Genomic DNA, 15,311 nt, shown 5'->3' with positions numbered 1-15,311 from the left:
TTTCACCTCAAGCAGCACCACTCCACGGTGCGCGTTGCGCGAAAGGGTGCAATGTGGGAGATTTAATTGTTGGCACTTCACTACGCCACAGCAAACAGACGTAATTCCCTTTCAAATCCCATCAATCAACAATTTAACGGTCAATTTTAACGTCTGAAAACTCATCACGGCTGTTTTGAATTCACCACAGCTCGTTTACACGCCTTTGACAGTTGCTTGAAACTGTGCGCAACACGCACACTTGCATGCATTTTCTGCGGTGTGCGTGTTCACAACTAGATGGCTCTGGTGAGGATTGCTCGATGGATTTCTGATAAAAATGCTCAATGATTCACGTCTGTTTGTCTGTGACTGCACTATTTCATCAGGTTAGATAAATCTCCGACGACGAGCCTGGAGTACATATTCTAGCCATTGTGTTGACAGTGCCGGCATTGCGCGTCCAGCGGCTGATAAGGTGACAACTGTTTCTCTATGAACGAGTTTTGTGGCAGTGAATTTTGGGTGAGTTTTATTTTGTCTGAAGTGATCAAAGTTATCTATGTTCTTTTTAAATATCTGTTTAAAAATAAAAAAAAAACAGTTTGTTTTCTTCGCATCTACTGAATGACTCATTCGTTTTACCTTATAGTCAAACATCCTTCTTGTTATGCGTTTGTACGTTAAAGTACTAGATAAATAAGTAATAAATATTGATTGAATCTTAATGAGTCGAAGTGACCACTTTCAACAGAAAGAACGAAACATGTGGCAAGTGAAAAAGAAGAACAAAAGGGAACCACGTGTGCGTGATGCACCACCCGTTCTATCGCGCTGAATGATTTCAATCACACTGGTAATCATCCAACATAGTGCAATTATTTTACTAGTGCCAGCACTCATCCGTGCAAGGTTATGAAATAATGGGCTAGTGGTCGGTGAGGTGTTGAGTACGCAAGATATATCAAATGTGCTGTTTGTTTACATCTGAGATTTCCGGACCGGAACGTACCTTGAATGAAGTGGTCCTTTAACGCAATAAAATAAATAAATTCAGAGTTTTTAACTGATTTACCATTGTTCAAATTAATTATCAATATTGTCAAAAAATACATTGGAATTATTTATCATCTTTTTAGTTTTTTGAAAGTATAATATTTAGAAGCTTCCACTTTATCATAAATATTTCTCTAGATCATTGGCGACAAACACGAACGACGAAACAAAGAGAAACGCAAAAAGTAACTTTTTCAAAACATTTTTTAAGAATCGCTTGTATCGCGTGGCTGGAGCAATATTATATATTAAAACGTTACTTAATCCACCTAGGTGAACGGGGGCTTCCTCTTCTCGGTTCATACACAAATAAATGTATTGAGAATGTACATGTATATATAGAGACGATTCGTTGATTGAGTTCTAAAATTCATCTAAATTGCTAATATTATTGTTCACAATGAAGAAAGCTTAATTTTCTGGGTACAATGAACCTTTGCACGACCGCAAAGGATTTAAAATGGATTTTTAAAACAATTTAAAATAATAACTTTGCGATCCTTTTTGACAGAAAGCATAATACTTTATAAAGTATATAGTCTATAGACTAACTAAATCGAATGCTATTCCATCCGAGTAAAATACGCCTATGGTCTGTCGACGAAAATCCATGAAAACAATGCACGCAAGTTTTTATACCGTGACAGTGCTTTTTTTTCATAAAATTATTTTTATTAGGTCCTTTTCGGTAGCCGTGACAGTGCTCGAACGAGTCAAAATTTCCGTAAACTCTCTCCTTCTCTCGCATTCCGCTCTCACATTCCGTAGCTAAAGCGAAAATTTAAGAAAGGGTAAAAAGTGTATCGCTAATGGAATCGATCGATGGCTCATGGATAGGTATCTAAGAACACATTACATATTGTCATTTCCCGAAATGACTTGACTTGTCTTGGTTTGGCGAAGACGTTTTTGAGGCCATTCTGGTCCTGATTTAGGGACGACAGAATCTTAGCATGCTGGACGCGATTCACAAAGGGAATTTTATTTCCTAAGATGACATTCGAAACACGATGAAAAATGCTTTCGAATGAAGTATAATAGTTCTGGGTTTTTTAGCCGGATGGGCGAACCAGCATGTGATAATGCATTGGTATCGTCAAAAATAGCAGTTTAGTGCAGATATTAACGACTAAGCCTAATAATTCGTCGAGATATGTATCTCAGTGGATTGGGTTTTGAAAAAGCTTTACAAAAATGTGCAACATGCCGAAATTTTGATTAATTTTGGCCTCGTTTTAGTCGATTTGGAGGCGGCTGAATGCAAACAGTTTTCTTAAAGTGGCTGTAACTTTGGCAAATTTCAATGGATTTTTGTCCCGTTTCAGCCAGGGATGGAGAACATTCCAGACTACCTAGTTGTGCAAAAATGAAGCAATTTTGAAAAATTTTCATCGTTTTTTGTTTTTCGATTTTAGGTTTGCAAATCGTTTTTCGTAAATATCTTTTGACAGGAAAGGGCTACGGGGAAGATTTTCAATAGCGACTTATCGGAAGCTAAGAGGGATCGAATGCAACCGGAAGTGTCCAAATCCGTTCAGCCATTTCCGAGAAATCGCAGTGACATTTTTTGGCCAATTTTCAAGTGATTTTATAAGGCATTCCTCGGAGAGGAAGCCAAAAACGGAGATACCCTCGGAGATTCATACTTTGAAAGTTGTGTCAGAATCTGTATAAATAAAATATTCTGTCGGTGAAAATTGCGTTTTTAAAATTTTTAAGGGTTTTGATTTTTGGTACGGATATTTAACTGACGTTGCCTTATAGATGGATCGTTCGTTAAAAAAATATGTGTTTGAACAGATTTTTAGAGAACTCCCTTACCTTTAAAACCCCTTTTTGAACTTTGTAAATGCGTTTTGATTTTCAAAAAATATTCAACTTTAAAGACAACCATTTACTTCAGATTCAGGAAAAAATCCGTAAAAAACTAAAACCATAAAATTTTGAAAAACGCAACTTTCTCCGATAGTCTAGTGTCGCTGTTTATAATATAATGCTCCAGCCACGCCGTGCGATAGCTCATGATTAGAGGGTGACGATTCTCGAGATTTTCAATTTCCTGAGAATCAAGAATTGAATTTTGCTTTTTTCCGGGAATTCCCGGGACCCGGGAATTTCAAAGTGATATGCAAAATTGTTGATGCGTTTCCAATCATTTGAAAAAAAAAATATTGTTATTACAATAAAATGAACTCAAGTACCGTAAACCGGGGTGACTTTGATAGGATTTCAATTTGTTTTTAGAATATTTTCCAACAGGTAAGGTTTTTCTAAAGATTATTATTTTAAAACATGTACTGGGGTAGGCCACACAAAGTCCATGCACTATTTCGGAAAAAAAGTTTTTTCAATAGTGTTTAGAAAAATATTTACGTTAAAAATTCTTAGTTTAAATTCCGGGGTGACTTTGATAGTCATAGTTTTTCTTGTTAAAATCATATTTAAGATGTTCAAACTTCATTTGTACGTTAAATGTACCATCACTAAAGTAGCTGATATAGTATTTAAGAAAAAAGGTGCAGGTGGTTATGTTACACATGACCAGTATGACAAAGAACTTTGCTAGATGATTGTTGAAATTTTCGATTAGAACGTCCGGTTCAAATTTCCCCATGATTCCCGTATAATTACACAAGACAACTCTTTTGTGGTCTATTTCGTGGTTCTGAAACAGGCTGTTTGATTTGTAAAATTTTAAGACATAATATCAACGTCCTATCGGACTAAGGGGATGAAAATTGCAAGTGGAGCTGAACTGCCCTTTTCAGGGCTCTAATTGATTACAAAATAGTTATTCTAAATTTCCAGAAACAGATTTCAGAAGTTTAATAGCCATTTTTCCCCAACTCTTATGGTTCGGCAAATGTCCCCCCATCGGAACATCCGCGGGGCCTCCGGCCACTTCGGAGTGTGGTCACTACTGCCGAAATTTCAAATTTCATGTCCAGTATCAAAATCCATAAAGTTTGATACCCATATTGTACCAATTCTTATGGTTCGGCAAATGTCCCTCCATCGGAACATCCCCGGGGCCTCCGGCCACCCCAGGTGGTGGCCACTACTGCCAAAATGTCAAATTTCATGTCCAGTATCAAAAACCCTAAAGTTTGATACCCATATTGTCCCAACTCTTATGGTTCCGCAAATGTCCCCCCATCGGAACATCCGCGGGGCCTCCGGCCACTCCGTATTGTGGCCACTACTGCCGAAATGTCAAATTTCATGTGCAGTATCAAACACCTTAAAGTTTGATACCCATATTGCCCCAACACTTATGGATCCGGAAATGTCCCCCCATCGGAACATCCCCGGGGCCTCCGGCCGCTCCAGGTGGTGGCCACTACTGTCAAAATGTCAAATTTCATGTGCAGTGTCAAAAACCCTAAAGTTTGATACCCATATTGCCCCAACTCTTATGGTTCGGCAAATGTCCCCCCATCGGAATATCCGTGGGGCCTCCGGCCACTTCGGAGTGTGGTCACTACTGCCGAAATGTCAAATTTCATGTCCAGTATCAAAAACCCTAAAGTTTGATACCCATATTGCCCCAACTCTTATGGTTCGGCAAATGTCCCTCTATCGGAATATCCCCGGGGCCTCCAGCCACTCCAGGTGGTGGCCACTACTGCCAAAATGTCAAATTTCATGTGCAGTATCAAAAACCATAAAGTTTGATACCCATATTGCCCCAACTCTTAGGTTCGGCAAATGTCCCCTTATCGGAACATCCCCGGGGCCTCCGGCCACTCCGGATTGTGGCCACTACTGCCGAAATGTCAAATTTCATGTCCAGTATCAAAAACCCTAAAGTTTGATACCCATATTGCCCCAACTCTTATGGTTCGGCAAATGTCCCTCTATCGGAACATCCCCGGGGCCTCCAGCCACTCCAGGTGGTGGCCACTACTGCCAAAATGTCAAATTTCATGTGCAGTTTTTAAAAACCATAAAGTTTGATACCCATATTGCCCCAACTCTTATGGTTCGGCAAATGTCCCCTTATCGGAACATCCCCGGGGCCTCCGGCCACTCCGGATTGTGGCCACTACTGCCGAAATGTTAAATTTCATATCCAGTATCAAAAACCCTAAAGTTTGATACCCATATTGCCCCAACTCTTATGGTCCCGCAAATGTCCCCACATCGGAACATCCTCGGGGCCTCCGGCCACTCCGGATTGTGGCCACTACTGCCGAAATGTCAAATTTCATGTCCAGTATCAAAAACCCTAAAGTTTGATACCCATATTGCCCCAACTCTTATGGTTCGGCAAATGTCCCTCTATCGGAACATCCCCGGGGCCTCCGGCCACTCCAGGTGGTGGCCACTACTGCCAAAATGGAAAATTTCATGTGCAGTATCAAAAACCATAAAGTTTGATACCCATTAGAGTGTAACAAAAATGACTTTTTGGCGGGCATTCAGGGGTTTGTTCCGGTGGGCATACTGAGCCCAAATCCCAAATATGAGCTTGATTGGACGTAACAGGAGCTGGCGCTCCGCCCTTCAATTTTAAATGGGATTTAACCCGTAAAAAAAGATTTTTTTCAGAAATGTCACTTTTTGAGGCGTTTTGGCCACCAATGCGTTTACCAAAAACATCACTGGCGTGTAGGCCAGATCCTTGCGCATCTTTTGGTATATATAACATTGAAGTTTGGAGCATCCTGGAGCTCGGTACAGACCTTCAAAGTTTGGCATTTTTTCGAAAAATCGGCCCCGGCAAAAAAGATATGCGTCGCGTCTCGCGACGCCCGAGGCGCCATTTGATTTTGCTGGGACCGATTTTTCGAAAAAAATGCCAAACTTTGAAGGTCTGTACCGAGCTCCAGGATGCTCCAAACTTCAATGCTATATATACCAAAAGATGCGCAAGGATCTGGCCTACACGCCAGTGATGTTTTTGGTAAACGCTCCAGTGGCCAAAATGCCTCGAAAATTGACATTTTTGAAAAAATCTTTTTTTACGGGTTGAATCCCCTTTAAAATTGAAGGGCGGAGCGCCAGCTCCTGTTACGTCCAATCAAGCTCATATTTGGGATTTGGGCTCAGTATGCCCACCGGAACAAACCCCTGAATGCCCGCCAAAAAGTCATTTTTGTTACATCCTAATACCCATATTGCCCCAACTCTTATGGTTCGGCAAATGTCCCCTTATCGGAACATCCCCGGGGCCTCCGGCCACTCCGGATTGTGGCCACTACTGCCGAAATGTCAAATTTCATATCCAGTATCAAAAACCCTAAAGTTTGATACCCATATTGCCCCAACTCTTATGGTTCCGCAAATGTCCCCACATCGGAACATCCTCGGGGCCTCCGGCCACTCCGGATTGTGGCCACTACTGCCGAAATGTCAAATTTCATGTCCAGTATCAAAAACCCTAAAGTTTGATACCCATATTGCCCCAACTCTTATGGTTCGGCAAATGTCCCTCTATCGGAACATCCCCGGGGCCTCTGGCCACTCCAGGTGATGGCCACTACTGCCAGAATGTCAAATTTCATGTCCAGTATCAAAAACCCTAAAGTTTGATATCCATATTGCCCCAACTCTTATGGTTCGGCAAATGTCCCCCCATCGGAACACCCGCCGGGGACTCCGGCCACTCCAAGTGGTGGTCAATTCCAATTCCCGCTCATGCCGGCTGGCATGTCTTGGCGTGTCCATGCCTCCGGGCTATCTGCTCCCGGGCCTCCAGGCCGTCTGCAAACGGGCCACCAGGCCATCTGCTCCTGATGTGTTCTCGTTGACGTCCAGCAACATATTGAATTTTCGGGACCGACCGAGCCGCGTTTTCTTAATTTAGATCGGGGACGTATGCCCCGCCTCTTTGCACCCATTCTCCTACATCTCCTTATTCGCTTTTTGCCGCGTCGACGATCCGAAAATTATGAGGTAGAGTGGGGGTGATTTTAGATACATCAATCTCACGTCTCTCGATTGACTGATTGGGAAACGTTTGTTCAACCAACCAGCGTGCACTAAAAAGAGGGGAAATTTGCCGAGAGGGGAATTCGTCACGTAACGTTTTCGCTTCGCGAAAATTTTGGATTGACACCCCGTATAGAAACCTTAGGACAAAGTTCTTTGTCAAAAATCAATGTTTATATTAAGTTAACTAAGTGTGTAAGCTTTTAAGCAAAATACATATAAATTTTAGGTAAAATTGTTAAAAAGTCGGAATTTTGCCTGAAATTTGTTAAAACTAGTTTTGTTTATAAAATTATCGATTTATATTGCATTTTATACTAAATTCGCAGCACGAATCACAAGTTTTCACATTTTACATGAAATTTGTTCAACTGAAATTGCCTGTCAATTTTGAGATTTATTTAAATTGTGTTTCAAAAACTCATATTATTTATTATTTACAAACTTTTTTAACCTTCTCCTAGTGAAAAATTGTCCAAAGAATCCGAAAATGCATTCCGTTTTCCGATTAAAAATCATGTTCATTGAGAAAATCATGACATTTTGAGAAGTTTAAAATAATGACATTCATCAACATTTTCTTAACTTTAGTTAACTAATTTTTTAAACTTGTCAAAATTTTATGAAAAGTTCTTCTTGAGGTACTTTGAACACTTCTCTACCACGGTCATTATGTTTCTAAACCATTCCTTACGTATTTTAATTGTACTCTTCATTTTGCGTAAAAATCGCAAACCTATCAAAGTCACCCCGGCTATCAAAGTCACCCCGTTTTACGGTACATTTAAGCATGGTTGTTCAATATAACAAAAATTTTACTAATAATGTCGAGATTTTCATTACTACCTATGTGGTATTTTTTATACTTGTTGTTAAAACTTTCCGGATCTGCAAATGCAAGTTCATTTCTAAAACCTGTTGGGAATCAAAACTATACTGTGTTTTTAACGATTCATATTTTTCACTATTTTTTTACTTTTTTCAAATTTTTATTAAATTTTGTCCAAAAGGTTAAACTAGCTTAAAATCTTACATTCATGACAAACAACGATACAAACCAGCATTTAAAGTAGTTTTTTTTCTCTTCTGTGAGTCAACTGTAAACATCATGTGAATTAATATTTAAAATAGCAAGGATAACAGAACCAAAAAGGTGAACTTAAACTCTACAAATTATGCCAGATTCTTTAAAAATAAGATTAAAAAAAAAATGAAATCACTTTGAGAAAGAGAGGTTTTCTTACTTCAACTACTTTTGTTTTTTTTTAAAGCTAATTTAGTAAGAGTTAATTTTGTTTAACTTATGGCTTCTTGCAGTTATTGGTATTTTAACAAGTTTAATTTAAGATTTGCTGAATTCGTAAATTATGCAAATTATAAAAATGAAAATGGCTAGTTATTTTTTCTATGTATTGAATTTTACTGATCTAGTGTCATTTATTGATTCATAATTTTTTTCCTGACAGAGTTTTTGTGTTCATTTCAGCTGTGTTTTACGTTCTAATTCTGTTTAGAGCAATTGTTACTGTTATGCATAAACAAAAGTAAGAAAAAGTTTTCAAAAAACTTACACAATTGCTTATGATAGGGGATAGAAATAGAGAAAGCTAACAACTAGATCACAGCAAATAATAAAATTTAAAAGTGTGAAAATTCAAAAAAACTTAAAAACTTAAAAACGTATTTTAAAAAAATGGTCAAGTTTTCGAGAAAGGAGAGAAATGAAAGACGTTCCAAAAATATCCCATTGGGTAAACTTTGACTAAATTATTAACCCATAAAATTCTAAATTTATTATTGAAAAAAGATATTGATGATCGTTAACCATTGTTTCTTCCTTCACCTATAGGATTACAACCTAACATGGAACACCACCGACCCGGAGCTGACACCGTGCTTCGAGCAGACGGTCCTAATCTGGGTCCCGTGTAGCTTCCTGTGGGCGTTCTCCGTAATCGAGCTGAGTTACCTCCGGGCAAGCGGAAACCGTAACGTGCCCTGGAACGTGCTGAGTGTGCTCAAAATGGTCCTTCTCGCGATCCTGGTGGCTGTGATCGTTAGTGACCTGGCAAAGGCAATCTCAACTGGGGGTCCTGATGCTCCCGTTTATATCTACATCCCTATCATTAAATTAGCTACATTTGTGATTATTTTTAATTTTTTTCAGCTGCATGTTTTCATAAATAATCTGTCGTTTATTTCAGATCTACGTCGCTGCCCTAGTGTATCTCAACAAATTCTACGGGATGCGAACATCTGGAGTGCTGTTCCTGTTCTGGTTCCTACTAGTTACCTGCAGTATTCCTCGCTGTCGAACGGAAATCCGAGCCCACTTGAATCGCTCCGAGTCGGATCCGTGGACTGAGTACCAGTTTGTCAGTTTCATGATCTCCTTCTGTTGTTACTGCGTCTTGTTCGTGTTGAACTTCTTTGTCGACGAGCGAGCCAGGGTGATGGAGCATGAAGTCACGGACAAGGAGTGTCCCGAGCTGTCGGCTTCATTTCCCTCGCGACTTCTGTTCAGCTGGTTTGATCGATTTCTTTGGAAGGGGTACAAGAAGCCCCTGGAGAATGAAGATCTTTGGGACATCAAGTGGGAGAATTCTTCAAGAGTGAACTTTCCATTGTTTGATGGATATTGGAAGCGAACGGTGGAGAAAACTTTGAAAAGTAGAGGACTGAGCAAGTCTTCGAAAACGAAGAAGGTTGCATCGATTGTAACACCTTTGATTCGAGCGTACGGTGTTCCGTTTGCGTTTGGCAGCTTCCTTCACCTCGTGCAGGATGTTCTGACCTTCATGTCGCCGCAGATCTTACGATTGATAATCGATTTTGTCGACAGCAGTGAACCACTTTGGAAAGGGATATCATACGCCGTTTTACTCTTCCTGGTAGCCATTACCCAGACTGTTCTATCCCATCAATGTATGGTTTACATGTTTGGCATTGGGTTACGAATTCGAACGGCCCTGGTTAGTGCCATCTACCGCAAGGCTTTGGTTGTATCGAGCAGTGCCAAGAAGGAATCAACGGTCGGAGAGGTCGTTAATTTGATGGCTGTAGATGCACAGCGGTTCACGGACTTGATGCAGTACCTGTGTGCAGCATGGAGTGTACCGTTGCAGATCGGACTATCGTTGTTCTTTCTCTGGGAGCTACTAGGGCCGGCCGTCTTTGCTGGACTGGCTGTAATGGTTGTGGTGATGCCACTAAACGCCTATCTGGCGAATCGTTTGAAAAACTTGGACCTCAAAGAGATGAAATATAAGGATGACCGAGTTCGTGATATGAACGAAATTCTTTGCGGGATCAAGGTTCTCAAACTGTACGCCTGGGAACCAAGCTTTGAGAAGAAGATACGCCAGATCCGGGACAAAGAGGCGAAGGTTCTCAAATCGGCAATGTACCTCAACTCGTGGACATCGTTCATGTGGACGACAACACCATTTTTGGTAATGTTGCAAAAATAAGTTGTAAATTGTTCTTGCTCATACATTTCTTGAACTTTATATGTAGGTTACACTGGTTACATTTGCGACTTACGTGTTGATGGATGAGAACAATGTTCTGGATGCTACAACTGCGTTCGTTTCGTTGGCTTTGTTTGCGATTTTGCGGAATCCACTATCGTGGTTACCATTCTTGGTTACTCATCTTGTGCAAGTTAGTTGATCTAAACCCAATATCAGAACGTATTACTGATTTTTTTTCATTCTCAGACTTATGTATCAATCAATCGCGTTAACAAATACTTGAACCACGACGAGCTGAACTCGGACAACGTGCAGCACGATCGGAAAGAGTCGAGCCCGCTGCTTATCGAGAATGGCAACTTTTCATGGGGAGACGATGAGACTACACTGCAGGACATCAACATCCAGGTGGGAAAGAACGAGCTCGCTGCGATTGTGGGAACCGTTGGTTCCGGTAAGAGCTCCATACTGTCCGCGTTTCTCGGAGAAATGGACAAGCTCTCCGGGCGGGTTAACACCGTTGGAACGATCGCTTACGTTAGCCAGCAAGCGTGGATTCAGAACGCCACTCTGCGGGATAATATCCTGTTCGGGAAGCCGATGGACAACAAACGATACCAGAAGATAATTGCGGCTTGTGCGCTGAAGCCAGACCTGGAGATGCTTCCCGGCGGTGACCAGACAGAAATTGGGGAGAAGGGTATCAATCTGTCTGGTGGACAAAAGCAACGGGTTTCGCTGGCTCGAGCAGTTTACAACGACGCGAATATCTACTTCTTGGACGACCCGCTGAGCGCGGTTGATTCGCACGTTGGAAAGCACATCTTTGAGCAGGTTATTGGAGAGAATGGTTTGCTGACGAACAAGGCCCGACTGTTGGTTACTCATGGTATTACGTACTTGCCGTTCACGGATAACATTTATGTGGTCAAGGATGGAAAGATTGACGAATCCGGCTCGTATCAGGAACTTCTGGATAAGAAGGGTGCCTTTGCGGAGTTCTTGCTACAGCACTTACAGAACGTAAACCAAGAGTCCGAGAATATCGATGATATCAAAGCACAGTTGGAGACCAGCGTGGGTAATGAAGAATTGAGAGCTAAACTAGTAAGAGCGATTAGCCGACAGTCGAGAACTGAAAGCACGTCCGATGCAGGATCAACGCACAAATCATTCTCCAGACAGATCTCGGAAACCGAGAGTATTATCAGTACTAGGAAATCCAAGTTGGACTTGGATAATGTACCGAATGAAAGATTGATTGAGGAAGAAAAAGCCGAGATGGGCAATGTAAGTTATGAAAATTCTAGTGAGAAAGCCGTTTTTCACTACATGATTTGATATTTCAGGTTAAATGGAGTGTCTACAGTCACTACATGAAAAGTATTGGGATCAGCTTTTCCGTAACTACAGTGATTTTTAGTCTTCTCTACCAATCGTTCTCCGTGGGTTCCAACTTGTGGCTCTCAGAGTGGTCAATGGATCAGAACAATGACACAAGTGTTCGGGATAAGTATCTCTCGGTTTACGGCACGCTTGGAATTGGTCATGGTAATATTTCCAACTAGTCATTTACAACAAAAGTTAACACAAATCATTTCCAGCAATCTCATCATTTCTTTGCGATTTGATCCCACTTTTGGGAGCTTGGAAAGCCGCCGTATATCTTCACAACCATCTGCTGTCCTCGATACTACGTCTTCCGCTGTCCTTCTTCGATACAACTCCTACCGGACGGATATTGTCCCGTTTCTCAAAGGACATCGATGTACTCGATAACACGCTGCCTCAGAGTGTTAGCGCTTTGTTCTACTACGTATTTGAGGTAAGTTTGGATCACAAGTAGCTTGCAGCAATTCGTGAACCCTTTCTCTAATTCTAGTTGATAGCAACCCTAGCAGTGATCATCTTCACAATACCGATCTTCACCGCGGCGATCATCCCCATCGGCATCCTGTACTACCTGGTGCAGCGAGTGTTTGTGGCTACGTCACGGCAACTGAGGCGCCTGGAGTCAGTGTCACGATCGCCGATTTACTCACACTTTGGTGAAACCATTCAGGGAACGCAGACGATCCGTGCGTACGGAGTTCAGGACAGATTCATTGGCCTATCGGAGGCTCGTGTAGACTTCAACCAGGTTTGTAAGTTCCCGAGCATGATCGCGAATCGCTGGTTGGCCGTCCGTATGGAGGGATTGGGTAATTTCATAGTGCTGTTCGTAGCGCTGTTTGCCGTTTGGGGTAGGGAAACGATGAACCCGGGCATGGTTGGATTGTCGATTTTGTACGCATTGCAAATTACCCAAACGTTGAACTGGTTAGTGCGAGTGACTTCGGAGCTGGAGACGAACATTGTAGCTGTGGAACGGATAAAGGAGTATGGAGAGACCAAGCCGGAAGCCGCGTGGGAGTTGCAGAACAGTAAGCTGCCCCGGGATTGGCCGGAACAGGGAAGGGTGGAGTTCCAGGACTTCCAGGTGCGGTACCGGGAGGGGTTGGACCTGGTGCTGAAGGGAATCTCGTTCACGGTTGAAGGCGGCGAGAAGGTTGGAATTGTTGGTCGGACTGGAGCGGGCAAGTCCAGCTTGACACTGGCGCTGTTCCGGATAATCGAGTCCGCCGGGGGAAAGATCATCATCGACGGGCAGGACATTTCCCAGCTGGGACTGCACGAGCTGAGATCGCGTCTAACTATCATCCCGCAGGACCCGGTGCTGTTCTCCGGCACGATGCGTCTTAATTTAGATCCTCTGAATGCGCACTCGGACGAGGACATTTGGAAGACGCTGGAGCATGCCCATTTGAAGGCGTTTGTAAAAGGGTTGCCAGCTGGTATCAACCACGAGGTCAGCGAAGGTGGTGAAAACTTGTCCGTTGGCCAACGGCAGTTGATATGTTTGGCCAGAGCGTTGTTGGGCAAGACTCAGATTCTCATTCTGGATGAGGCTACTGCTGCCGTGGATTTGGAGACGGACGATCTCATCCAGGTACGAAAAGTGTTGAATGTACTTTGATCGACACTGATTTTATTTTTTATTTCTTTGCAGAGAACAATTCGTACCGAGTTTAGTCATTGTACCGTACTAACGATAGCTCATCGTCTCAATACCATCATGGATTCGGACAAAGTGATAGTTTTGAACAAAGGTCGAATCGAGGAGTTTGCAGCGCCAAGTGAGCTACTGCAGAATAAATCTTCCGCTTTCTATAGCATGGCGAAAGATGCCGGGTTGATATAGAATCATCCTACTTTATGGATAATAGAATAAATCTTTTTTACCATATTCTTAAGATTACAATTCATTTTGATTGAGAAATACAAAGTTTCAAAAACATGCTCGAGCGGTTAAGGTGAAATACAAGTTTTCCGAAAACATGTGCTTCAAGATGGCGTCCAAATAGGTAGAACTGGGCGGTATTCTAGCAGAAGCGTTTTCTGCGTAGCGCGTCATATCTTGTTTGTTTTGGTTCAGCATTCGAGTAGATTGTTTGTGTTCATTATAGAGTTTCGCACTAGCATTCAACTGAACGTTCCCAGCTAGTTCGTTACAATGAGTGCTACTCCACAAGTAAGAACTGAAGTTTTTGAAATAATAATTTGTGTTACAACCCGTTTATTGCTTTCAACAGCGATTGACACCCAAGATCTGGAAACGCGATGAGATTCTAACGTTCCTGGACATTTTCGAGAGCACCTTTCACGCTTCCGTTTCCGAACCCTTCGATTCCGAATCAGATATGTGGCAGTGCGTTTCGGATAAGCTGCTCGCAGAGGGAGGTTACACGGCATCGGCTCGGCACTGTCAGAGCAAGTGGAACTTTCTGTACAAAACGTACGTCAACAGTCAGAGTCAGCAAGGTGCTTTTTACGCGAAGATTAGACAAATTGTGGAGTACTCACAGCAGGTTAACTCAAATACCGAAGATAAATCCACCAACGAAGCCACAGCGGAAACAAATGAACAGATTGAAGAACTTGGTCACGAGCCTGACAGCGAGGTGCAGGGTGAAGTTGAAGCGCTGGAAGAAAACGAACCAATCGACACGATTGAGTACAGTTCTTTGAAGGTAGAAAAATCTCCCCAAAAGCTAGAGAAACCACTGGAACAATGCTATGAAGAGGAACAACCTGCAAAAAGACTGAAGCTCGAACAGCAAGCTCCCGTTACGGATGATGAAGTACAACTAGAGCAAACACAGGAGGTTGAAGAACCACCACAACAACAACAGCAACAACCCAATCGGGAAGAAACCACCACCGCCGTCGTAGATTTGAGTTCAGTTTTGCAAGGTATCGTTAGCAAAATAGACGCAATTCACGAGGAGCAACTCAGTCAGGGACGCCGGCTAGAGTGGATGGAACGGCTGCAGCTGGAGAATAGACAGACATTGTTGGAGATTAAAAACCACTTGAAAATGAAATAAATAGAACCGTTTGCGAGCGTGTAATATATTTTTTATTTATGAATTGATTGAGCAAAATTTATTTTCGCATTATTTTTTTAACATCAAATTCGAGTTCTGCAAACCCTTTTTATTCAATTTTAAATAGTTGATTGCTTTTTAAAATACAAAAATGCATTTTTTTCAATATTTCATCACGGCTATTTTGGCCGCCATCTTGGAAAAAAATCTGAATTACTTTAGAGTAGTTTAGGGGTCATAGTCAAGCTATTAGTTTTTGTATTTTCGAACGTATTTCAAATTGACCTCAATCAAACCATCCACATTAACGACCCCCGGGTCTTTTGTGGTCTCTATTGCAAGTTTCTGCTCGAACCTAGGAGTCCGAAGGCTTATATGGGGAGAGCACCCAAACCTCTTTCTACTCCAAGGAACCTTCCACCCCAGTGTTTGAACTGACGAC

At 41.9% G+C, this 15,311-nt stretch overlaps 2 protein-coding genes across 2 annotated transcripts; both read left to right on the top strand.

Annotated features, from left to right (window-relative positions):
- Window positions 1-372: 372 nt before the first annotated feature.
- Window positions 373-13,714, top strand: LOC120422907 (multidrug resistance-associated protein 1-like). Its single transcript, XM_039586472.1, has 9 exons — window positions 373-504; window positions 8,819-9,112; window positions 9,174-10,421; window positions 10,486-10,632; window positions 10,689-11,732; window positions 11,792-11,993; window positions 12,047-12,267; window positions 12,325-13,431; window positions 13,492-13,714. Exons 1-9 carry the CDS (start codon window positions 475-477, stop codon window positions 13,681-13,683), a joined length of 4,485 nt encoding a protein of 1,494 aa, XP_039442406.1. The 5' UTR covers window positions 373-474; the 3' UTR covers window positions 13,684-13,714.
- A 168-nt stretch (window positions 13,715-13,882) lies between these two features.
- LOC120422908 (uncharacterized) lies at window positions 13,883-14,886 on the top strand. Its single transcript, XM_039586474.2, has 2 exons — window positions 13,883-14,013; window positions 14,075-14,886. Exons 1-2 carry the CDS (start codon window positions 13,996-13,998, stop codon window positions 14,867-14,869), a joined length of 813 nt encoding a protein of 270 aa, XP_039442408.1. The 5' UTR covers window positions 13,883-13,995; the 3' UTR covers window positions 14,870-14,886.
- The last annotated feature ends 425 nt before the right edge of the window (window positions 14,887-15,311 follow it).

The sequence above is a fragment of the Culex pipiens genome, chromosome 2 (genome assembly GCF_016801865.2).
Source record: "Culex pipiens pallens isolate TS chromosome 2, TS_CPP_V2, whole genome shotgun sequence".
NCBI classification, from domain to species: domain Eukaryota; kingdom Metazoa; phylum Arthropoda; class Insecta; order Diptera; family Culicidae; genus Culex; species Culex pipiens.
The sequence above is the reverse complement of the archived record's forward strand: the minus strand, read 5'-3'. Positions and strand labels throughout refer to the sequence as shown.